The following is a 24908-nucleotide window of genomic DNA, read 5'->3' as shown; positions in this document are numbered from 1 at the left end:
ATTATTTTAAGCAAGAAGATAAATGAATAAGTTAACTGCATTTGTATTAAAACTAATACTAGCAAGTTGTATATACGGATGAGATTCATTGACTATGTGAAGGGGGGGATGAAGTATAAAATTACACATTTGGAAGGAAAAAAATAGCATATATTTACGTCATTGCTGGTGCAAGGTCGACATCTGTCCATATAATATAATCGATTGAGAACTGATATTTTATCATAAGATGCTTCCACAAAGCTTGCAGCTTTTACTCGATCAAAAGTTTGCTAGGCGCGCTGGTGTACATAAACCGTGTTCCAAACAGAAATAGATCCATTTGTTTTACAATGGCGCTAGGGATGGACCAAAAAAGGCTGAAATTTTTTCTTAAGCCCGGGCTAATATACTTGAGAAGAAGTGAAACAATTTTCTTTTATCTTGTGGATTGGAAGGGCGACCGGGGCTGAATCCATAGTTTGCCCTCTCATAAGTCCGTCAATAAATGGCTCATTTGATATGATCAGAATAAAAAGTTTGGCATATGATTAGGTATAATCTACTAGATCATGTGTTTGGGAGACTATTATCAAGACATGAATTATGGTGATCAATTGTAATTGAGAAACTTTAATTTATGTGATAAAAGGCGACATTTTCAAAATATGTATCCCAATTCCCAACTAGGTGATGTTAGAGAACCACTTGACTTCTCTATCGCTGCCAAGTGTAACAAATAATTGTTGTCTGTTAGTGGTTTACGTTAGCAGTCTGTTATCCCAGGTGTAATATTTCAAGTCAGTTGTTATTTGCTTTAAATAACAATTGTAGTCATGTAATAAATTAAGAATTTAGAAATGAAAAACCTGAGCAAATACCTAGCAACATAATAGCTCTTTACATGGTATCAGACTCCAATTCTAAAATTCACCATAAATCGATAACCTAAATTCTCTGAATTCTTCTTCAAACAATCATGTTTCTCTTACTTTCAAAACTCCATCAAAATTATCAACAAAAAACTATGCTCTATAGAAATCCCAGATTGTACCACGCGGTTACAACCTCTGTCGTTTTGTTGACAGGTCCTTTCAATGTCCGGTGAAATATGTTCGTCCCGATCCGACTACATTAACAAATCCAGATGATCATCATGACTTTGTTCATAATGTGATTTATTTGTACTGGATCAATCAGGATCAAGTAATTCTCTATCTTGGATATTTTCTGCTCTTACTGAAGAAATTCACTCTCAGGTTTGTAGATTGTACTTACTCCCATGAGGTTTGGATTCGATTGGAGAACAATTATAACGCTACCACCAGATCTCGTCTTATGCAATTGAAAACTGATCTTGTCACTGTCAAGAAAGTCTCCAATTTTACGCATAATTACTTTAACAAGGCTCGGTCTATTTCTTTTAAACTTGCTCAGACAGATCGTCCAATTTCTGATGAAGATCTTGTGTTTTATATTCTTGAAGGCTTATCGACCGAATTCAATGCTTTCAAGACATCAGTTAACACTCAGTAGTTAAAGAATCCCAATCTTATTACTTCATCAGATTTGTTAGGTCTTCTCTTATCATAAGAAGTTCGAGTTATTTGTGATTCACAAGTTGATTTGACTACCGCATCTGCAAATATTGTTCATCAATCTCCTTAATTTACTAGTTTATCTCCTTCATCTTCGTTTGAGCATATTCATGCACGCAATTTCAATGTGAAAATGCGGGGGGTACCAAAATACACCACCAAATTTTTCTTAGGCAACCTGTATGGACTAAACTCAAATACAATTCCGAGAGTTATAACTTAATGAATCTCAATCAAGAATTATATGAAGAGTTCTTACTCTCACAATCAATATGTATTTCGGAACAAGTCCGTGAACCTGATTATATCGTGAGAGTTCTTGGATGATTCCAAGGATCAGTATCCAAGATCAATCAAGTCGTATCCAGCAATTGCGATAGACGTATCCACTTTGATCGATTTACGTACAACCTGTGATATTTCAATTATAAAGATAAACAATATAATGCGGAAAAGAAAATAACACAGACACCAGAAATTTTGTCAACGAGGAAACCGCAAATGCGGAAAAACCCGGGACCTAATTCATATTTAAACACCAAACTGTATTAAGCCGCTACAGACTCTAGCATACTATTAAAACTTCGTACTGGAATGTGGTTGAGATTGAATCTACCCTCACAGTGATTTAGTTATAGTTGCACTTCTTACGCCTCTTGAATCTCGCAAGACTCTACGCAATTGATTTCCTTAGTTGGCGTCCTTCACATCCCAAGAGTTGCTCTAACTCAATTGAAGACTTTAAACCAATCTTCCTCCCACAAATAAGACTAAATGTGATTTTCGTTTTGATCAAAGATCAAGGTGAGGTAGGAAATCGATCGCAATAGACAAATTCTAGCAAACCTCAAAATCTGGTACTTACGACTCCCGAAGAGCAACTATAACTATAACTCAAAATCTGGCACTTCACAAAGTAATTCCTACTCCGATTTCAACAAAGAATCGTTACAGAGGAATATACCCGTCGAATCACAAAGTCCGGGTCGAAGAAGTTTGGATTTCTATCTATCTCGCCTGTTGAAGCTAAAGGATCAAAAATCATTAGCAAAATCAGGATACACGAACTATCAAGATAAAGATAGTTGGACCTGGCTTCACAAATTCCTAGGTGAAGTCTTTTTACTCGTTAAACCTAAAAGGGTTTAAAGGAGAGGACGACTCTAGTTTACAACTAGGACAAGCAAGAATAATGTCAGGGATTCAAAGATCCCATTTGCTTGAGGTTTTCCTTATATAGACTTTCAAAACAAAGGTTGCTTTAGATTTAAGCTAAGGTAGCTTTGGAATCAAGCAATCAATATCCACCATTATATGAATCTTTGATTTGAGATTAAAACAACAAAATATACACTCTAATTAGGATGAACCATAACCGAACCATGTACAATGACTTGTTCATGAAAGGTTGGCCGAAACTAGCCATACGAACTATAAGCTTAACCATTTTCATATAACACCTTAAGACTTTAATCTTGAGTCTCAACCATAGGTTATAATGTGATCAAATATGTCTAGATGTGTTGTTATAGAGAGTTGTTCAAATGTCGATTATCTCATAGATATAATTCCGATGCATCTAAAAATATTCGACATGTTAAGTACGTGTATTTACTTCCGGTTCGTGAGTTACTTTGTCATGGTACCTGTACTGGGTTGTATACCCTTAAGATAAAAAGAGTTCAGGAGTTCACGGAACTTTTTGGGTTTGCATATTGGGTATGCGTACCAACCTGAGCTCACGAGTCACAAAACATTTTTGGTTTGCATACTGGGTATGGGTACCGAAAAGTCGTTGTTGAACTACAACTACATCGGTACGTGTACTGGGTACATGTATTGCGGCTTCGGACTTATAACAGTTGTGCAAGTATGTGAACGGGTATGCATATTGTCCTGTATCCAGATTTACAGTAGTTTTATATCTCTCTAATAATCAATTTTGAAAAAGCGGGGGTCTAACAACACCACTCAATATTACGGTTAGCAATCTGTATGAACTAACTCAAATATACTTTGCTAGAGAATCAACTAGACAGTCAGACTCAATCTAGATTAAAGTATATCGAGGAGTTAATATATCTCTCTTGATTTGATCTTTACTCAAGCTAATAACAATCAGCGAGTCTTTTTCAAATACAAGGAATAACTTGGATGGTACCAAATACCAATATACAAGGATCAATCAATATCAATCAACAACCAAAGGTTGGATTTACAATTGATTGATTCAAACGCGCAACCTGTATTATTTCAATTATATAAACAAATATAATGCGGAAAAGAAATGACACAGACGCCAGAAATTTTGTTAACGAGTAAACCGCGAATGCAAAAAAAAACCCGGGACCTGGTCCAGATTGAACACACACTGTATTAAGCCGCTACAGACACTAGCCTACTACAAGCTAACTTCGGACTGGACTGTATTTGAACCCCAATCAATCTCCCACTGATCCAAGGTACAGTTATGCTTCTACGCCTCTAATCCCAGCAGGATATTGCGCACTTGATTCCCTTAGCTGATCTCACCCACAACTAAGAGTTGCTACGACCCAAAATCGCAGGCTTTGACAATAAACAAATCTGTCTCACACAAACAAGTCTATCAAAGGATCAATATGTCTCCCACAAATAAACCCTAAAGGTTTTGTTCCGTCTTTTGATAATAATCAAGGTGAACAGAAACCAATTAATAATCCGGTCTTCCGGTCTTATATTCCCGAAGAACAACCTAGATTAATCAATCACCTCACAACAATCTTAATCGTATGGTAGCGAAACAAGATGTTGTGGAATCACAAACGATGAGACGAAGACGTTTGTGATTACTTTTTATATCTTGCCTATCGGATATATCAATCTCACCAATCAATCTGATTGTACTCATACGATAGAAGATGCAATATCAGATCACACTACTACGATAAAAGTAGTATCGGTTTGGCTTCACAATCCCAATGAAGTCTTTAAGTCGTTAACCCGGTTTGAGAAAATAAAACCAGAGGGTTAAAGGAGAATCTACTCTAGTATGCAAACTAGTATCACACATAAGGTGTGGGGATTAGTTTTTCACAATACTAGAAGTCTCCTTTATATAGTCTTTCAAATCAGGGTTTTGCCTTGGTCACAAAGAAAACAATATCCACCGTTAGATGAAAACCTGATTTAGATTCAAGCTAATATTTCTCAACCGTTATATCGAAAACTTATCTTGTTACACACACTTGACAATGCACACTTCTAGGTTTGTTAACCATACCCAAACGTATGCACTTTTTGGTTTCAATAATAGTCAACCAAAAGGTTAGTTATATGAGCATTTCATATCAACCATGTTCTTCTTCACCATAACTAGTTCAAATGACTTCAAATGAACTAGTTAGAGAGTTGTTCAATTGCAAGGAAATCTCATGTACTACACAAGACATAATTGAAGCAAAGATGATTGGATTTACTTGAATCGGTTCATGAACTTTTATAGCCACGGTTTGCATACTGCATTCCTTAGTTTTTTCAAGTTTAAGTTCAGAAATCATCTTCAGATATATAACCTTTCTCAAGTTCGCAGACTAGGTTAGCGGACTTAAGAAACCGGTAGAGTTTACAAACTCCGGAAGAAAATCTCGGCAAAGACTTTCCGCCGGTTCGCGGACTGGGTTCGCGGACTAGTCTAGTTTTTCAATTCCAGCAGAATTTCTCGGGATGAGAAATTCGGCAGTTCGCGGACTGAGTTCGCAGACTTGGCAAAGCCATTCTTCCGGTTTCTCTTGATCAACAAAGTTCGCAAACTTTGGTTCAAGGAATAGGACTTATACATAAATGTGTTTCCACAACAATGTTTATGTCCACCATTGGTTATGTAATCTAAACTCTCATTTCAATCATTGAAACATTCTTAGAGGACGTTATATAGTTGTTATTCACAAACCATTTCTCGTCAAAGCAATTTTCAAAGTGATTGAAACATATTATGACTTTCGTCACTAGGTAAAGATAAACTTGATCGAAGCGAAAAGCTTACCAACACATATTTCGAGATATAGATAGGCGAGGTATACTCAGCTCGAAATACCAAATGTGTTTAATCCAAGTCTATATATATATAGCATACGACTTCTTGTCTCAAAGAGTAGTAGATAGAGTAGATAGACTTTTGAGTGACAGATAAGTTCAAGTCTTCACATACCTTTTTGTCGAGAAGTTCCACCGGTTCCTTGAGTAGTTCTTCTTCTTGTATGATGAATCACCATGAAGTCCTTGAGCTCAACTACACTTTCTATCCTAGTCCGAGACTTAGATATAATAGACTAGAAATCAAGACTTATAGTTTTGATCACTAACATTGACAAACATGCTTGAGATAGCAACGCATGCGAGGTTGACCGAGCAATGCTCTAACAAATTTGAAACATTCTCAAATAACATCAATGACACGTATCACTGTTCCATGTCAAATGATTAAATCTTGAATCATAATTTAGGTCATAAACAATAAATTGTTCTTAACTAAATTCATCAAGTATGAATAAATGTTCTTAAGCTTAGTCAACATATTTCGATAATAATTAATCAAGATAAACTTGACTCGAAATTTTTGTTGTGCATGTAATTTCTAATTTAGTCATGCGACATTGTCTCATAGATAGAAAGGTGAAGACTTGAGTAATATGTGGTTCAGTCTTCAATTACCTTTTGTTGATGAAGTTTTCCAAAAGCTTCGGTTGATCTTCGCCTTCAAACGGTAGAACGCGGTGATGTCTGGTACTCAACTACACACTTCTATCCTAATCCGAGACTTGACTAAATGTAGACTAGAAATCAAGATACAGTTTTGATCAACTAAATTTGACAACAAGCTTGAGATAACAACACTTGTGAGTTCGACTGAGCAATTCTCTAACACAATGGTAACTTTTTACCTAATTCTCAATTTCCGAATTGGTCTCCTGGTTATTATCGTAGTGGTTATAACTATATCACCTTCTTTTCATGGTGGAAGAGTTAATAGCTTTCCTAGGGGAGGTCGTTTAAATTCAAGTGGTAGATCTCCTTTTGGTGGTAGATCCTCTTCTAACGACATATTTCAATCTGGTGGAAGGTTAAATTGTAGATTTGGTAGACGTTCTTCTAATTTTTTATACACCTATGTGGTATGACTACTACATGGAATATCAACTCTGTTGTAAACCTAGTCCTTCTGCTTGTGAGTGTAGGTATAGGTATTCTGGAGATGATTCTCCTAAGGCTCAAGCTTATAATGTGCATTTCGATGAGAATGTTGAAGGGAGTGATGATTTTTGGTTTTCTGAGCCTAGGGCTTTTGCTGTCTACAATGAGTATTCTTCAACTCCTACTTCATGGGTACCACATTCCGGTGCAACGCATCATGTTACTTCAGATTTTTCCAATTTAAATCTTCAATCTGAATACCAAGATTTTGATCAAGTTAAAGTTAGTAATGGATCGGGTTTGCTTATAACTCATGTTGGCTCATATGTTTTTGATTCTAAATATGGTACTCAGTACTAGTTAACTCTTACAAATGTTCTTCATGTTCCTAGCTAGTATCACTAAGAATATATTCTTTGTGCTTCAATTTGCAAAGGATAATAATTGTTATTTTTCATTATATCCCGATCGTTTTTTTGTCAAGGATTTGGTTATACACAAAGAACTTCTCAGTGGAATTATTAAAAATGGACTCTATGACCTTCAATTTTCTATGCTCAACTCAAGCAAGTATTCTCGACATCTTCAAGTACAGCTGGTTGGCACAAGAAGTCAGGACATTCAACATTTAATACTTTCAAGCATGTTTTATCTTCCGTGACTGACATTATGGATGCTCATCTTTCCATTACTGTTTGTAGTGATTGTAAAATTGCTAAGATCCATGCTTTGCCTTTTGCTTCTATATCTCAGAATAATACTCATGGTCCTTTGGATTTTATTCATACAGATGTATGGGTTTCTCCCATTTGTTCAGTAAATGGATTCAAGTACTATATGTTTATCATTGACTCTTACCATAGATTTACATGGATTTATCCTCTTTGTTACAAATCTAAAGTATTGTCTACTTTTATCAAGTTTAAGACTCATGTTGAGAAATAGTTTGCTAGTATGTGAGTGTGTCTGCTTTCCTGGATTCTTGTGGAATAGGCCATAGAGTTTAATACCTACATGCTCATCGGTAAAATATAAGGGCAGAGAGAAAGCATAGACATATCGTAGAAACTGGTCTTGTTCTACTTTCTCATGCTTCCTTATCTCTTTCCTATTTGTCTTCTGCTTTTGAAATAGCTAATTTTTTTATTAACAGATTGCCAACATTTATTTTACATCAACTATCTCCATTAAATACTCTTATTCAGTTGAAGCCAGACTACATTTTCTAAAAACTTTTATGCGTGCTTGTTATCCTTGCTTGAGATCATTTAACGTTCATAAATTGGATCCAAGGGTAGTTAAATGTATTTTCTGGGTTATAATGCTATGCACAAGCGATGTAGGTGTCTGAATCCCCTGACTGATAAGCTTAACATCTCTAGACATGCTATTTTTGTTGAAGATGACTTTCCTTATGCTTCTTTATTCACCACTACATCACCTATGTCCTTTTCCACTCAAGATGCTAATTTGTCTACAATGTCAGTTTCTTTAGATTTACCCACTCCATCCATCTCTAATGAACCTAACATACCTATTTAGCATATTTGCACCACCTTCACTACCTTCTGCTGCTCAACCTTCAATGCAAAATGCTCATCCGATGCACACCAGGGGCAAAAATAGGATAACAAAACCAAAAGTATTTGCATTTGAGATTCAATTTGTCAATGAGGACAATACTGTACCTACTTCATTTACTTGAACAAATAATATACCAGTTTGGAGGGGCTCTATGTGTGAAGAAATTACTTCATTATTGCAGAATGGCAGTTAAGATCTTGTTCATCAAGATGTTTCTCAAAATGTTGGTTGTAAGTGGGTCTTCAGGGTTGAAAGAAATTCAGATGTCTTCATTGAGACGTATAAAGCAAGCTTAGTTGCTAAAGAGTATAACCAAGTTGAAGTTATTGATTATCATGGCACTTTCGGCCCTGTTGTTAAGCCCACTACTACCAGAATGATATTGTCTATCAGTCTTTACAAGGTATGGACCATAAGGCAACTGGATGTGAAGAATGCTTTCTTGCATGGCTACCTTTTTGAGGATGTGTATATGAGTCAACCTCCAGGATTTCAGGATAAGCAATTCCCAAATCATGTTTGTAAGCTCAAAAGATCAGCGTATGGCTTAAAACAAGCTCCTAGATTTTGGTTTGACAGGTTATGTACTCACTCTGTCTTTACTGCATCTAAAACTGATATTTCTGTTCTTTAAGATCACTGCATCTGCTGTTTTTTATATCCTCATTTATGTAGATGACATTCTTGTCACTAGTGACTCTCCTCAAGCTGTCACTCTTCTCATTCAAAATTTGAGTTCAGAATTTGCCATCAAAGATTTGGGAGATTTGCATTTTTTCTTAGGAATTCAGACCACAGAATGCTCATGGATTTCATCTTTCTCAAGATCAATATATTACCAATCTTTTGAAGAATACTAAAATGGACAATGCCAAATCTTTTTCCACATCAATTTCTACTACAACATTTGACCTCAGTACCCTTTATCGGATGATCCTACCGTTTATAGGAGTACAATGGGTGCTTTACAATATGCTATCATCACCAGGCCTAACATAACTTATGTTGTGAATAGAGCTTATCAATTTATGTCATCTCAAACAAAATGTCATTGGTATTCTATTAAGAGAATTATCAGGTACTTGCATAGTTCTCTTTCGTTTGGCTTTTAATTCAAAAGATCAAGTAGTTTGCAACGTCAAGCTTATTCAGATGCGGATTGGGCTAGTGATCATATTGACAGAAGGTCAACTAGTGGCGTGGCCATCTTTATGGGTCCAAACCTTAAATCATGGTGTTCAAGAAAACAAAATTTGTGTCCAAGTCGAGTACCGAAGATGAGTATAAGGTTGTTGTTGATGTCACCACTGAGGTTGTTGGGATTTAACCACTCCTGTCAGAATCGCACTTTTCTTCTCCTACGGCCCCAGTTTTATGGTGTGATGATATGGGTGCTACCTATCTTACAACAAATCTTATATTTCACAACCGTGTGAATCTTTCATTATGTTCTTGAATTGGTTGCCAACAAGCAATTGGATGTGCGTTATCTTAGTATTCATGATCAGATAGTTAATACTTTCATGAAAGGTCAGTCTACAACTCAGTTTACTATGTTTGTTAGTGTTTTACGTTAGTCAGTTATGATACGTTAGCAGTCTGTTATTCCAGATGTAATATTTCATGTCGGTTGGTCTGTTTTTAAATAACAATTGTAGTCTTGTAAGAAAGTAAGAATTGAGAAATGAAACCTGAGCAAATGTCTAGCAACACAATAGCTCTTTACAGATGCCAACTAGTTTCGAAAAAATATTTCTAAAAAGAATATGCTAAAAAAATCATTAAAATGAATTAGACTATTGGTTTACAGAAAGAAACCCTATAATATAGTTTTTCAGGCCTTAACAAGGATTAATTCGATCTTAAGACACAGACACACAGTAAATGGGTGACACAACAACAATCTAAAAGAAAATGAGCCCTTACATGGCTTGTCACAAGATTGACCTTGTCACAGCACCGACTCCAAACGAATTAGACAACAAAAAACCCGGATAGATTATTTACAAATATGCACTTAGTTACTTGTCCCGTAATGAGTATGGAATGGCATATTACAAATAAATTTGACTTAAAGTAACATTCGACTTTCCCAATTAGGAAACCAACCTATTTTTTTTTTGAAATATTTATTTATAGAAATCGGCCTATTAAAAAGGAACGAAGGGAGTATTATTTTTAAGTGAGAGTTTACAAACACTAACAGGTCAAATTTTGCTTACAATAAGGCTTATCCCATATTCTGGTTCCAAAGTCAGTTTACATGTTGGAGAATGTCGATAATTGGGAGAAAGAGTGAAAGAAAACTTGGATAGGATAAGAGAGAGAATAATCTTTAACTCAATCATTGCAAAATTCTGCCCTAAGCAAATCCGAGGTCCGACACCAAATGGCATGTACACTTGTGGAACTGTGCATGCGCCAGCAGTTCCTTGCGACCACCTATCGGGATTAAAAACGCCAGCATCAGGACCCCAGAGCTTGGTGTCTCGGTGCAATGTCGCTAACGGAAGCCAAACACCTACGCCTTTTGGGACATGAATATTCCCAATTGTAACGTCTTTGAATGCCTCTCTACTCACAAACATAGCAGGAGGGTACAAACGCAATGTCTCTTGAATCACCATTGTTAACTGCCATAAAAATTAAATAGGTTAGAAACCATTGTTATTTAAAGCAATAAGAACATTGTTATTAGAATGTGATATTGACTTACCAATTTCATCTCACGAAGCATGTTGAAATCTGGGTAGGAACCTTCGCATATTTCAGATACCTCAATACGAACACGAGTTTGCCATTCTGGATGTGTAGCTAATAACATCAAGATCCACGACGCTGAAATTGCAGTAGTCTCGAACCCAGCGAAATAGATATTCTTGCAGTTGTCGACAACAAATTGATCAGTCGATTGTAACCTTAAACTCTCATTGTTAGCACCCTCGAGTATCATTTGTAGTAAGTCCTTCTCTGTTTTGGCCTCTCTTCTTTCCTGAACTACCTTTAAAATCAGTCTAGATATTTCTTTCTCTAACCTCCAAATCTTTTGGTTGTTCTTGGTAGGAAGGTAACTGAAAATTCAAACTTACAAAATGAAGTTAGAAAATAACAAAAACAAAAAGGAAAAGAAAATACATAAGCATGAGAAATAGAAACTACAGTCAAACATAACTACAAATAATGTTGTCCCTGGAGCGGTGAGTGCACGAAAAAAATCGATGTACCTCGATCCAGGGATACCAATGAATAAACCTTGCTTAGCCATGATTTCTTGAAGAGCCCTGATCTTTGCGAAAATTTCTTTGCCTTTGTCATAAGAACTACCAAAACATGCTTTCGAGATTACATCTGCGGAGAAACTTCTCAAATCCAGATCCACTCTTATGTCTGCAGTTCCCCTCCATTTTCAACTTCACTCTCCCATTTTTGCATCACTGCGGTTGCAGAATCCAACATGAGATTCATCATGCCATAATACAAAATCCGCATAAAGTACGCTTCATTACACAAGGACTTTGCTATGTGTTTCACAAATTATTCACTCTGACATTTATGCAAGGAACACTTGAGGTGCCAGATGAAATCTGGCCATAAGCTCAGCTCACAACAAGTGAGATCATGTAAGACAAGGATACTTTTGCTGGATTAAAATGACCTTTTCTACAGAGGTGTAAAACACCTTGAAATGTTCCTCTAAAGCTCATAAATTTTATTCATGTGAAACTAGATGAACTGAACACCAAAAAATGCAACCTTAATCTTTTGGTTTCAAGCAATTGCTTCAAGGAATAGTTTTGCTAGTCTTCAAGTACACTAGACCCACTATAACATTTTATGACTATCTTAACGAGTTTCAGCCATTATTTGTGCTTGTTTTGCTGTTTTTGGGATCTAATACCAACATTGATGGCCGCTTTTCAAACACGGGTAGGAACGACTAATAAACTTCAACCAAGAGGCAAAAATGTATCATATTTGGGCATTTTACCTTTATTTTCTCCATGTAGAACTCTGGAGCTATGATCTTTCTCTGTTGGGCCCAAAGTGATCCGTTAGCTCCAATAACTCCTTCACGGAACAATGGCCGACGATCCCTGGATACATGCGAAGGCTTCCCCAAACTCATTGAAGTCCAAAGGTTGATTTCCTTTACCAACTCCGGTTGTGTTATATACAACATTTGTGAGGTTCCAGTCGAGTAAGTGAATACAGGACCTGCACCAAATACCCAAAATATAAATGTAAAACAAACCATAAAAAATCCTACTCTTTGATGAGTCATTATACAAAATTCTTACGAAAAATGTACAATTAATTTGAAAATTAAGGCTACATTTCATTCATTTTTATAAAACTACTATTGGTTATTACATTTTGTAGAATTGTTGGTAAAATTTGTTTAGTGGATCGTCCAGTCGGTCCTTACATACAGTTCGCTATATCAAATTATGTGGAGCACTGTACAAAATAGAGAACTTGGTTCATGCAAAAAGGAAAGAAAAAAAATCAGACATTGGTTCATCTTCATCATAAAAATGATTTAGCAGTAAGCGACATACCATATTCATTTCTCCACTGCTCGAAATAAGGGAATAGACTAGAAATATGATCCTCTTTAACACTCCTTTCATCAATTGGAACCTTCAATGCCGTTGATTGGATTCTCTTCATATCAGGAACGTTTCCATACAGAAAAGAAGATGGAGCAGGACCATTGATTCCTTGTTTTAAAAGCTTTGATCTAAGAGTTTTAGGATTCAAGACTAGAATCCTATAGAGATATATGAAACAACTCAATGAAATCAAAACAATTAAAGAAAGAAAGATGTTGAGAAATGGTAACAGTGATTCCATGGCTTCCTCACTCCTTTCACTTGTCTGCTTCTCTCTCTTAATATTTCTTCTAGTCTCAACTACTAGTATGATTTTGGTTTGTGGTGGCATTAAAAAATTATTACAATTAATGTGAGAATCTAATCTCTAGATTTGTTAATGTTTTCCATTGCCAAAAATTCATTAATCTATAATCACCAAATAGAAATGTGTGCCATGACTATGAGTCTCGTGACTTACAAACTCTGTTAACAAGAATGAAAGACAGAGCAGTAACATTTGTGAGTGTATGATCTGATTTTGCAAAGTAGTCACTGTTTTTTAATTTTTGTTCTTTAGCTTTTGCAAATATTCCAACTAACAGTAGTAAAGCGGCGACACCGCTCTTTTTAGTTCCAGCATTCTCTTGAGGTCCAACTTGAGGATTCTCCTCTTACCTTTTCGCAGGTACTTGTATCATCTGTAAGAGTTAAAAGATATAGCGGCATCACAAGTATGTTGCAGCATGGACAAAGTTACGTTTATCACGAGTCTCATGGAGCCCGGGTACTCCCAATTGTTTAGTTTTGTGGTGAAGGTTATTATCGAGGCGTCACATTTTAATAGAGAGGTTTCACTTAATAGAACAAAAACGGGTCATCCGTTAGTAATTCCAAAAACTCCTTATCTAAAATATTTTTATAATAACCAAATAACCCTATAAATATTTTTATAATGACCAAATCATCCTTATTTAGTTAATGATAATTTTATCTAATTAGCTAATTATTAAATTAATGAATTTGTTATATGTATTTTGGAGAAGCTTTGGTGGGGAGAAAAGTAGAGGGAAGAAAAAAAAAAAAAAAATTGGAAATTTCTTTTCAAAACTTAGATTTTGATTTACCGAACCAAAATCAGTAAATCCAATTGCCAATTCGAGGTCGGTGAATCTTTGCAAGATAGAGAAAACAATTTTTACATATCTCTTGATGGAGACCCAAAGATAGCTGATTTGTTAGATGGTAAAGAGGTTTTAACACGAAATGATGATCAATCTCAACCAATTGAAGAAATAAATCGACAAAGAGAATAACCAATGGTTGAAAATCAACGGGCATACCTCTAAACTATCTCCTTTGAGCTCAATTTTGCTCAGAATTCGCTAAAGTAGTAAACAAATTGCAGATTTGTAACCTTTCAGACCAGATTACGGTTGGGTTATACTTTTGTAACCAACCGTAAGCTTAACTTACGGTACGGTTTGGATGAACTCCAAACCGTAACTCTTTATGTATTTCAAGTAGTTTGTGAAAAATTTACGGTTAGATTTCATCGAAACCCAACCTAACCGTAACTCACTATGTAGGTCAATTTTGTGTATACCGTAAGGTTTTGACATCTCTTGACCATGTATGGGGAAGGAAAGTGCATATTTTCGGAACCATCTCTGATATGGAGAACACTAATAGATACAAGTAATCTACACGAGAATGTAAACATTAGTACCCTTGCTTCAAAACATTTGCTTGATATGGTTCTGGATGATGCCGGTTCATATTCTTATTTCAAATATGTATACTGGAGGAGGAATGTCTAGTGATGCTGCAAAGGTATAAGAACGTTGATAAATAACAGAAAGATGAAAAAAGATGCAGGGTGTGGCTGGATCGAGATAAAAAATAAGGTTCATAGCTCCGATTTTGTTTTGCTAAAATATGTGGTTATGGCATTGCGGGAGTGCCATGAGATTCTTGAGAAACAATGGTCAGAAATACTGGTATGGAATTCCAATACGCGAGCGATGGTAGAAGCCGAGCTGGCATGCAGTTACTTGTTCTTGAACGATAATAGTAAAGGGACTACAGATTGGATTGCTTTATTAAGACAAAAAGAATGAATATTTGAGCTCCAATCAACTCTAAGCTCAGTTATACAATTTTATACCTGATAAGTAAAAAATAAAATAAGGAACAAAAGACACTGTAACATTATGTGGTTTAATAGTATATCAGTTTATTCTCATGAACATATATATATATATATTGGTGATTACTGCTTATGATGACTAGCTATCACCAGATTCCTCTTCATTAACCAAAGTTTCTTCAACCTCATGTTCTTCTTTGGGGTGTTCTTTTGTGGTTGTTGAGTGAGATTCAGTTGCATATTAACCACACTGTCTTCATCCATGAAACCTGACAAAGCCAATTTTGGGACCATTCGAGGACGCCATCAATAATATTTGGTACCTGCAGTAGTTAAGGAAAAGACTTAAAATTGATCAAGAAATACTAAAGGTTCTAGATGATAAGGACAATATTGAGACATAAGATTTGCAGTTAACCTGGCTCTAGCAGCTTCATCGAGTACATGGATCCTAAACACCAGAATGAACATGGCAGCCACTGATGCATAAAAGATCCTTGATGTCCATTTAGCCGCTCTTCTTCATCTTCTTATGCCTAAACTGGAACAACTCCGACGGTGCATTCTCTCGGCAGGTATATTTGGGAAAATCCAAAGACACCTTCCAAGCAAGATGCATACAGTTCCAGAGATGAGACTGCTCTCTAAAATTTCAACAAGTAATATATTTGAAGCTAAAAAAAGTGCTTATTAGGGATAAGTATTCCATGTTGTGTTCTATAAAACTTAAAACAAGTGTCGCTCAGTCTATTTCTAGATTTGAAAGTTATTTTCATCAACATAGCAAACACAAGTAAACAAAACAAAACAAAACAAAACAAAAATAGTTAGAGAATTAACTCAGCTTACCTGAATGAACACTAAATATATGTAGTATAAGTAAAAGAAGCCCATCACAAGTATGCAATACTAGAAGCTTGCACTGAGAAGAAATGCAGGAAACACGCAAATATCTAGAGTCACTACGGGCCAAACAAACGAGAGAATTCTCTGACATAGTGGACGTCGTTTTACAAAAGTTCAAGCAAAAAATGCATCAATGTTAGAATATTATTGATTCTGCATCACAGATAAGAAATGGAGGTCACAAAAACAAACTTAGTTATACTTATATAAGCATTAAACTTAGTTTTGCGTAGTATGTTGCATATAGGTGTTTCAACATTAGGCAGGAACACACAAGCATTAAACTATTCATGCATCTAAAAAATTCATAAGCTAATTAAGATATTCTTATGCTAGGTAAGCAACTATAAAACAAACAAAAAAACATAAACAGAAAGAAAAATTAAAACAAACAGGTGATGACCATGCTTATGGTTCAGTCACGGAATCACTATGATAACATGTTGTAAAGCACCTGAAAGCTGCAATTATGAATAGTAACGGCACATAAAATGTTAGGTGAATGAACTACAGATCACTTAGACCAATATGCTAAAACAATGAGAGGGTCAATATGCAAACAACCTTGAAAGTGGGGGTAGTCATAATCTTACAGGATGGATCTCCAAGTGTGTCGGCTACTAGTCGTAGATGCACTAGCATCACATGAAGATGGAGTTGGTGGATCTGGTGGCCATAATCATTATGATTAGGTTTAGTATTAGTCGAATCCAACCGTAGTACCATTACGGTTGGTTTGTTCAAAATCAAACCCAAACGTAAATCCATTTTAAAACTTATGAAAATGTTTGGATATTTACGTTTAGGTTTTAGGAGAGTCGAACCTAACCGTAAGCGGATTTACAGTTATATACTCCAAATTTTCGAACCGTAACAACTTCACATAATAAATTTACCAATAGGAAATTATGAACCTCTAATAAGTGAATCAATAACCCTATTTTTTTTTCTCTTATTTCAGCCAATTAAACCCATTTCAAGCACAAAAAAAGGAAGAAAAAAAGAAGAAATGGGTTTGTCAAATCTATAATAACTAGGTTGGGGAATGGAAGAGGAAAAGAACATGTACTTAGACAACCATTTATCACGACGGAATGGTTTTCAATTGAAAAAATCATCGGTTAAGGAGAGAAAGATGAGAATAACAAGCGAAATACATTCGGGTTTCTAGTTATTAGGTTTTTAAGGATGGGAGGCCAATTTAGACATTTTACTATTCCATTAGGATACCCCCTAACCAACAAGATAGATATTATTATCATGGTTGAAGCCCCTCTGTTGGAATGTGACGCCCCAATAATAGCTTTCTTTGTGATAGGGAAGTTTTGGTCCGGGAAAGGGTCATAGTACAGGCACATTGGATTATAGGTCTTGTTAAATGTAATTCAAAGTTGTATTTACAATATGCTTTTTGCTAACTATTTTAGTTGTTGTCCAACTATTTTGGTTTTTCTGGTTTAAGACTTTGTTGCATCTGCTTTCCCATATGTGCCAAGATATGGTGATGCACAATTCAGCCTAAGACATATCAATTCATCTTTTGTTGTGGTCGTGTACCAATTGTTTATTCTGTCGTGACAGTCTGTTGTGTTGCCTCAGGCATAGTTCATATTAAAGTTTAGGTGATTACATACTTGAGCAACAAAATACATTTAAGAAACATGGGGGTTAAGATTTCATTGTGTTCATTGCACAACTTGCAAGTAATGTTGATGTTTGATAAGACTGGCGCCACTCGCATACTATTTAGGAGTACTGAGTGAACTATTTTCCGAATAAACATTTTGATAGATGGAGAAACATGCATAATCCATTTATTATTATAGTTTATGTTGTCAGATTAGTGGTCGTTCAGTTTACCATATAAAGACTTGATAGGGAATTTTTTATCTTTGATTAAGTCCTATATGACACGGTCTTCTCTATTGTCGACTGGTATATGGATTTGTTGTATCTTTCTTATTGTTTCGGTATCAATACTAAAAAAGCGGGGGTCTAACAACACCACCCAATATTTCGCTTAGCAATCTGTATGGACTAACTCCAATATACTTTGTTAGAGAATCAACTAGACAGTCAGACTCAATCTAGACTAAAGTATATCGAGGAGTTAATATCTCTCTCTTGTTTTGATTTACTCGAGCTAATAGAAATCAGTGAGTCTTTAATCAAACACAAGGAATAACTTGGATGGTACCAAAGACCAATATCCAAGGATCAATCAATGACAATCAATAACCAAAGGTTGGATTACTCTAATTGATGATCTAACGCACAACCTGTATTATTTCAATTATAAAGATAAAACAATATAATGCGGAAATTGAAATAACACAGACACCAGAAATTTTGTTAACGTGGAAACCGCAAATGCAGAAAAACCCCAGGACCTAGTCCAGATTGAACACACACTGTATTAAGCCGTTACAGACACTAGCCTACTCCAAGCTAACTTCGGACTGGATTGTAGTTGAACCCAAATCAATCTCCCACTGATCCAAGGTATAATTATGCTCCTACGCCTCTGATCCCAGCAGGATATTGCACACCTGATTCCCTTAGTTGAGCTCACCCACAACTAAGAGTTTCTACGATCCAAAATCGCAGGCTTTGATAATAAACAAATCTGTCTCACACATACAAGTCTATCAAAGGATCAATCTGTCTCCCACAGATAAACCCTAAAGGTTTTGTTCCGTCTTTTGATAATAACCAAGATGAACAGGAACCAATTGATAATCCGGTCTTATATTCCCGAAGAACAACCTAGATTAATCAATCACCTCACAACAATCTTAATCGTATGATAGCGAAACAAGATATTTTGGAATCACAAACGATGAGACGAAGATGTTTGTGATTACTTTTTATATCTCGACTATCGGAGATATCAATCTCAAGCCAATCAATATTATTGTACTCGTACGATAGAAGATGCAAGATCAGATCACACAACTATGATAAAAGTAGTATCGGTCTGGCTTCACAATACCAATGAAGTCTTTAAGTCGTTAACCCGGTTTGATAAAAGAAAACCATAGGTTAAAGGAAAATCAACTCTAGTATGCAAACTAGTATCACACATAAGGTGTGGGGATTAGTTTTGCACAATACTAGATGTCTTCTTTATATAGTCTTTCAAATCAGGGTTTTGCCTTGGTCACAAAGCAAACAATATCCACCGTTAGATGAAAACCCGATTTAGATTCAAGCTAATATTTGTCAACCATTAGATCGAAAACTTATCTTGTTACACACACTTGACAATGCACACTTCTAGGTTTGTTAACCGTACCCAAACGTTTGCACTTGTTGGTTCAATAATAGTTAACCAAAAGGTTAGCCATATGATTTCATATCAACCATGTTCTTCTTCCCCATAACTAGTTCAAATGACTTCAAATGAACTAGTTAGAGAGTTTTTCAATTGCAGGGAAATATCATGTACTACACAAGACACATTTGAAGCAAAGATGATTTGATTCACCTGAATCAGTTCATGAACTTTTATAGCCACGGTTTGCAAACTGCATTCCTTAGTCTTTTTAAGTTTAAGATCAGAAATCATTTTCAGATATATAACCTTTCTCAAGTTCGCATACTTAAGAAACCAGTAGATTTTACAAACTCCAGCAGAAAATCTCGGCAAAGACCTTCCGCCGGTTCGCGGACTGGGTTCACGGACGCAGCTAGTTCGTCAACTCCAACAGAATTTCTCGGGATGAGAAGTTCGGAAGTTCACGGACTTGTCAACAAGCCATTCTTCCGGTTTCTCTTGATCAACGAAGTTCGCAAACTTTGGTTCAAGGAATGAGACTTATACATAAATGTGTTTCCACAACAGTGTTTATGTCCACCATTGGTTATGTAATCTAAACTCTCATTTCAATTATTGAAACATTCTTAGAGGAAGTTATACAGTTGTTACACCATTTCTTGTCAAAGCAATTTTCAAAGTGATTGAAACATTTCATGACTTTCGTCACCAGGTAAAGATAAACTTGATCGAAGCGAAAAGCTTGCCAACACATATTTCGAGATATAGATAGGCGAGGTATACTCGGCTCGAAATACCAAATGTGTATAATCCAAGTCTATAAATATAGCATACGACTTCTTGTCTTAAAGAGTAGGAGATAGAGTAAATAGACTTTTGAGTGACAGATAAGTTCAAGTCTTCACATACCTTTTTTTCGAGAAGTTCCACCGGTTCGTAGAGTAATTCTTCTTCTTGTATGATGAATCGCCATGAAGTCCTTGAGCTCAACTACACTTTCTATCCTAGTCCGACTTAGTTATAATAGACTAGAAATCAAGACTTATAGCTTTGATCACTAACATTGACAAGCATGCTTGAGATAACAACGCATGCGAGTTCGACCGAGCAATGCTCTAACAAATACATGTTTGGAGTTTGTGGTAATCCCAAGTCTTGTTTGAGCTATTAGATCACTAACATAGGTTATGACGTTAATTCTTGTATTTGGTTTTCTGAATAGGTGGATTTGTATCTCATCTAATTATCAATGTTGTTAGAGCACTGCTATGTCGAACTCACAAGTGTTGTTATCTCAAGCTTGTTTTCAAATTTAGTTGTCAAAACTAATTTTTAGTCTACATTTAGTCAGGTTTCAGATTAGGTTAAAAGTGTGTAGTTGAGATTCAGATATCACCATGTTTTACCGTTTGAAGGCGAAGATCAACAAGAGCTTTGGAAAACTTCAACTCAAAAGGTAAATGAAGACTGAACCACCTATTTCTCAAGTGTTCACCTTTATATCTATGAGACATTGTCACATGACTAAATTAGACAGTACATGCATAGTAGATATATCAAGTCAAGTTTATCTTGAATATTGTTCTCGAAATATGACTATATAAGTTTAAGAAGATTTATTCATATTTGATGAATTTGATTTAATGATTTATTCTTTGTAACCTAATCATGATTCAAGATTTAATCATTTGAAAATATACTGAAACAATGATATGTGTCATTGATGTTATTCGGGAATGTTTCATGTTGATTATTAGAGAGATATATAACTACTGTTAATATGGATACAGAACAATATGCATACTAGTTCACATACTGGGAGAACTGTTATAAGTCCAGAGCCCCATTTAACGTATCGGCGTAGCTATAGTTCGGCATCGACTTTTTGGCACGCATACCCGGTATCCACACCATAAAAAGTTTGTTGATTATGAATCAGGAAAGGTACGCATACCTAGTATGCAAAGCGAAAAATATATGTTGGTTTCCAAACCGGAAAGGTAAGCATACCATAAAACATCTGTGAGTTCCTGAACTTGTTTTTGTCTTAAGGGTACACATACCCGGTACACTAATATGACAAAGACATTCACGAACAGGTACGGTACACTTACTTACCTTATCGAATATTTTCAGATACATCAAAATTATTTCCACGAGATAATCGACATTTGAACAATTCTCTAAAAACACTATCTAGACATTTTTAATCATATGAGTGATTCAAGAAAATTCTTAAAGTGTTATATGAAAATGGTTAAGCTTATCGTTCAATTGGCTAGTTTCGGCTAACCTATATGAACATGTCATTGTACACGGTTCATCCTAACCAGAGTGTATATTCTACTATGCTTATCTCAAGTAAAGTTTTTCATCTAACTGTGATTATTAATTGCTTGGTTCGAAAGGTATCTTCGCTTAAACCTAAAGCAACCTCGATCTTGCAAGTCTATATAAGTAGAACCTAAAACAACTGGGATTTTTGAATCCCTGACACTATTCTTATTTTTCCCTCGTCCTCTCCTTATAACCCTTCTAGGGTTTAACAACTAAAAAGACTTCACCTAGGGATTCATGAAGTCAGGTCTAATTATCTTTATCTTGATAATTCATGTATCCTGATCTTGTTTTGATTGGTGAGCTTGCTCCGACAAACAAGATAGATAAAAGTCACAAAGTATATTCATCTCAGACTTTGTGATTCTACAAGTTTATACTTATGAGGTGAATAATGCTGCTTTTCGGGAGTCATAAGACCGAATTTTGAGGTTTGATAGACTTTGTCTATTGCAATCGATTTCCTACCTCATCTTGATCTTTGATCAGAACGGAAATCACATATAGGCTTATCCATAGGAGGAAAATTGGTTTAAAATATTCAATTGAGTTGAAGCAACTCTTAGGCTGTAAAGAACGTCAGCTAAGGGAATCAATTCCATGGAGTCCTACTGGGATTCAAGAGGCGTAAGTAGCGCGACTGTAGCTGAATCGTTCTGACAGTTTACGTCGGTCTCAACTACATTCCAGTCCGAAGTTCTGACAGTAGGCTAGTGTCTGTTGCGGCTTAATACAGTTTGTTGTTCAAGTCTGGACTAGGTACCGGGTTTTTTCTGCATTTGAGGTTTTCTCGTTAACAAAATTTCTAGTGTCTATGTTATTTATTTTTCTGCATTATATTGTTTATATTTATAATTGAAATGTCACAAGTTGTACGTTAATTAATCAAAGTAGATATATCCATCATTGTTTGTTGGATATGACTTGATTGATTCTTGGATATTGATCTTTGGAATCGTACAAGTACTCTCACACATAGTGAGGTTCACGGATTTGCTTCTGTAAATATTCTGATTGTGAGAGAAAGAGATACAAGCTCTTTATATAATTCCTTGATTGAGGTTCATTAAGTTGAAATATCTGAATTGTCGAGTTTATTCAATACAGGTTGCCCAAGAAAAATTTGATGGTGTACTTTTGTACCTCCACGTTTTTAATTAGTACCAGAGCAGACAAACACGCGAAAGACCTAACAATTCTGTGTTTGAAGCAATCTGACTATATGGACATAGACGAAATCTCAATAAATGTATCACCAGATCCAAGGGATTCAGAATTTTCTTCCATAACTGATTTGATTATATTTATAGAAGAAATTCTTTCTCGACCTCCTTCAGGTTAAAATCCTTTGAACTATTTACATGTCTTGAAAATCAACTTGAGAATATATCTCTTGATGTCGAGTTATATCTCAAGAAAGAACAAGATTCTCTTAACAGTCTGAATCAAGTTATAATGAATAATACTCATGTTGAGGTTGATATTGATGTATTAATAAGTGAGTGGAATACTCCTTCTCACTATAACACAAAGTGTTGTGTCGAGATAAAGGAGCCTAAACCAAATTTGATAGATTGTTTCCTCAGAAAACATGAATCAATTCATTGGTAAATCCCTGAATTAACGCTTCAAGATAATTTTGTTGTTTTCTTTAGAGAGATCATTAAGATGTCTCTTTTTGCCAATAAAGTTGCATTACATAGTGCAAAGTGATATCTAATATTGTTGTTAAAGAGGTGTAAAACAAGAAAGCGAGGTCATACAAATCATGTGACATGAAAATGGTGCCTGGTGTCCAGTCGCTGAAATGATGAAAATCTAAATTCATAAATATGTTATGTGTACTTTTTCTGTAAAACAAAGAACATCTCTCGTCCTCGACTCTGCTAATGATGATGAGATTATTATGGAACAAGTCATGTAATAATAATAGTACCAATAAGCTGCAGTTTGATGCTTGCAATTAAAATAGATTTAGTTTATTCTGAAACTTCATCTCTTATTTTATGTGTCGATTTGCTTGTTTTCTTATTTCTAGAATAACACCTTCAAAATTTGCCAAAAGTTGCAGCTTAGATTCCACCAAAGGTTACAAGTGGATATAACAGATGATATGTTTCTTAATATTCTTGTAACTCTTCTTTCATAAATTTTTGTGCAACGAATTTAATAATCCTGCATGTATTCCTTGTGTTTAAGATTGTAAAGTTAGATGAGAATGGATAGATTTTCTCCTATTTTGTAGAAAAAAAGCATATGAAATGAGAATCGATTTGTGAGCATAACTCTTTTCCTTCAGAGAGAACTAATTCCCTTTAAATCGAATAATAAAGAACTAAGATCTACACAAGTCGGAAAAGTGAGCAAAAATAAAAAACACCGCTGCCGGGGATCGAACCCGGGTCACCCGCGTGACAAGCGGGAATACTTACCACTATACTACAATGACATAGTTGTACACGAGGATGTAGTCCCTCAATTAGCACCAAATTTACAAATTTCAAAGCTTAAGGAAATGAAAAAAGAAAACTGTAGTAAAATTTTACTTTCCGCTGATGAAGTTGACATCTTGATAATTGTTTCAAACCATTTTGTTTCTTGATCTTTTGAATCCTAATCGTTGATATCATATATGTCAGGTGCTTCCATAAAAAATGCCCAAATTGACATATATATCATAGCAATCAATATCGGTTTTCTTCGCCGTATTAGATCGTCTTCTTTCAAAACGTACATGACAATAATGAATTACCACCACCATAGAATGCCATGAAGACTAACAGATCTTGATATCATAGATGACCCATCAGTTCATTCAGAAGAAAAAAAAATGAAAAACTTAAAATCATAAAATTTGTGATTTCTTTATTGAAAACATTAAATTAAAAACTAATTATATAAATCTAAATCTACTCAAACAATTTGATATCTCAAATTAAATCCGAACAAATCTAGGTCTGAAAATGAAAAAGATTTAAAAAAAAAAAGAAAGAAAGAGAGTTTTGATTAATTATTTTCCTGGTTAAATTAGGGATTATGGTGATTAATTGGGGCCTATGACTAAAAAACAAAAAGGGTCATTAAGAAGTAATCTCTAGAAACCCCTTATCCAACTATTTTAGTTAATGGCTAATTTGTCCTTGATTTCTTAATGTTAATTTAGTTGATTAGTAGTAAAAAAATCGTGCTAGATGTGAAATTAACTTGTGTTAATGAATCATCTAAACATGAAAAAATTTAAAAATTTGAATTTTTTTTTAAGAACACCAACCAAGAATCGGTCTATGTTCACATTAGTACCAATCGATTGTGAC

General features: G+C 35.2%; 1 protein-coding gene across 1 annotated transcript; it reads right to left on the bottom strand.

The window, feature by feature from the left end:
• Positions 1-10540: 10540 nt before the first annotated feature.
• On the bottom strand, positions 10541-12430 carry LOC113324219 (cytochrome P450 714C2-like). Its single transcript, XM_026572539.1, has 4 exons — positions 12322-12430; positions 11558-11767; positions 11050-11404; positions 10541-10966 (listed from the first exon to the last, which is right to left on the bottom strand). Exons 2-4 carry the CDS (start codon positions 11596-11598, stop codon positions 10541-10543), a joined length of 822 nt encoding a protein of 273 aa, XP_026428324.1. The 5' UTR covers positions 11599-11767; positions 12322-12430.
• Positions 12431-24908: the final 12478 nt, after the last annotated feature.

This window comes from Papaver somniferum, chromosome 11, assembly GCF_003573695.1.
Source record: "Papaver somniferum cultivar HN1 chromosome 11, ASM357369v1, whole genome shotgun sequence".
NCBI classification, from domain to species: Eukaryota; Viridiplantae; Streptophyta; class Magnoliopsida; order Ranunculales; family Papaveraceae; genus Papaver; species Papaver somniferum.
The sequence above is the reverse complement of the archived record's forward strand: the minus strand, read 5'-3'. Positions and strand labels throughout refer to the sequence as shown.

Excerpts from the sequence above, each read along its gene's own strand:
- LOC113324219 (XM_026572539.1), bottom strand. The coding sequence starts at position 11,598 with ATGGCTAAGCAAGGTTTATTCATTGGTATCCCTGGATCGAG. Across the intron at positions 11,405-11,557 it reads ATTGGTATCCCTGGATCGAG|TTACCTTCCTACCAAGAACA; the intron begins GTACATCGATTT and ends TTGAATTTTCAG. Across the intron at positions 10,967-11,049 it reads TGCTTCGTGAGATGAAATTG|TTAACAATGGTGATTCAAGA; the intron begins GTAAGTCAATAT and ends TTTTTATGGCAG.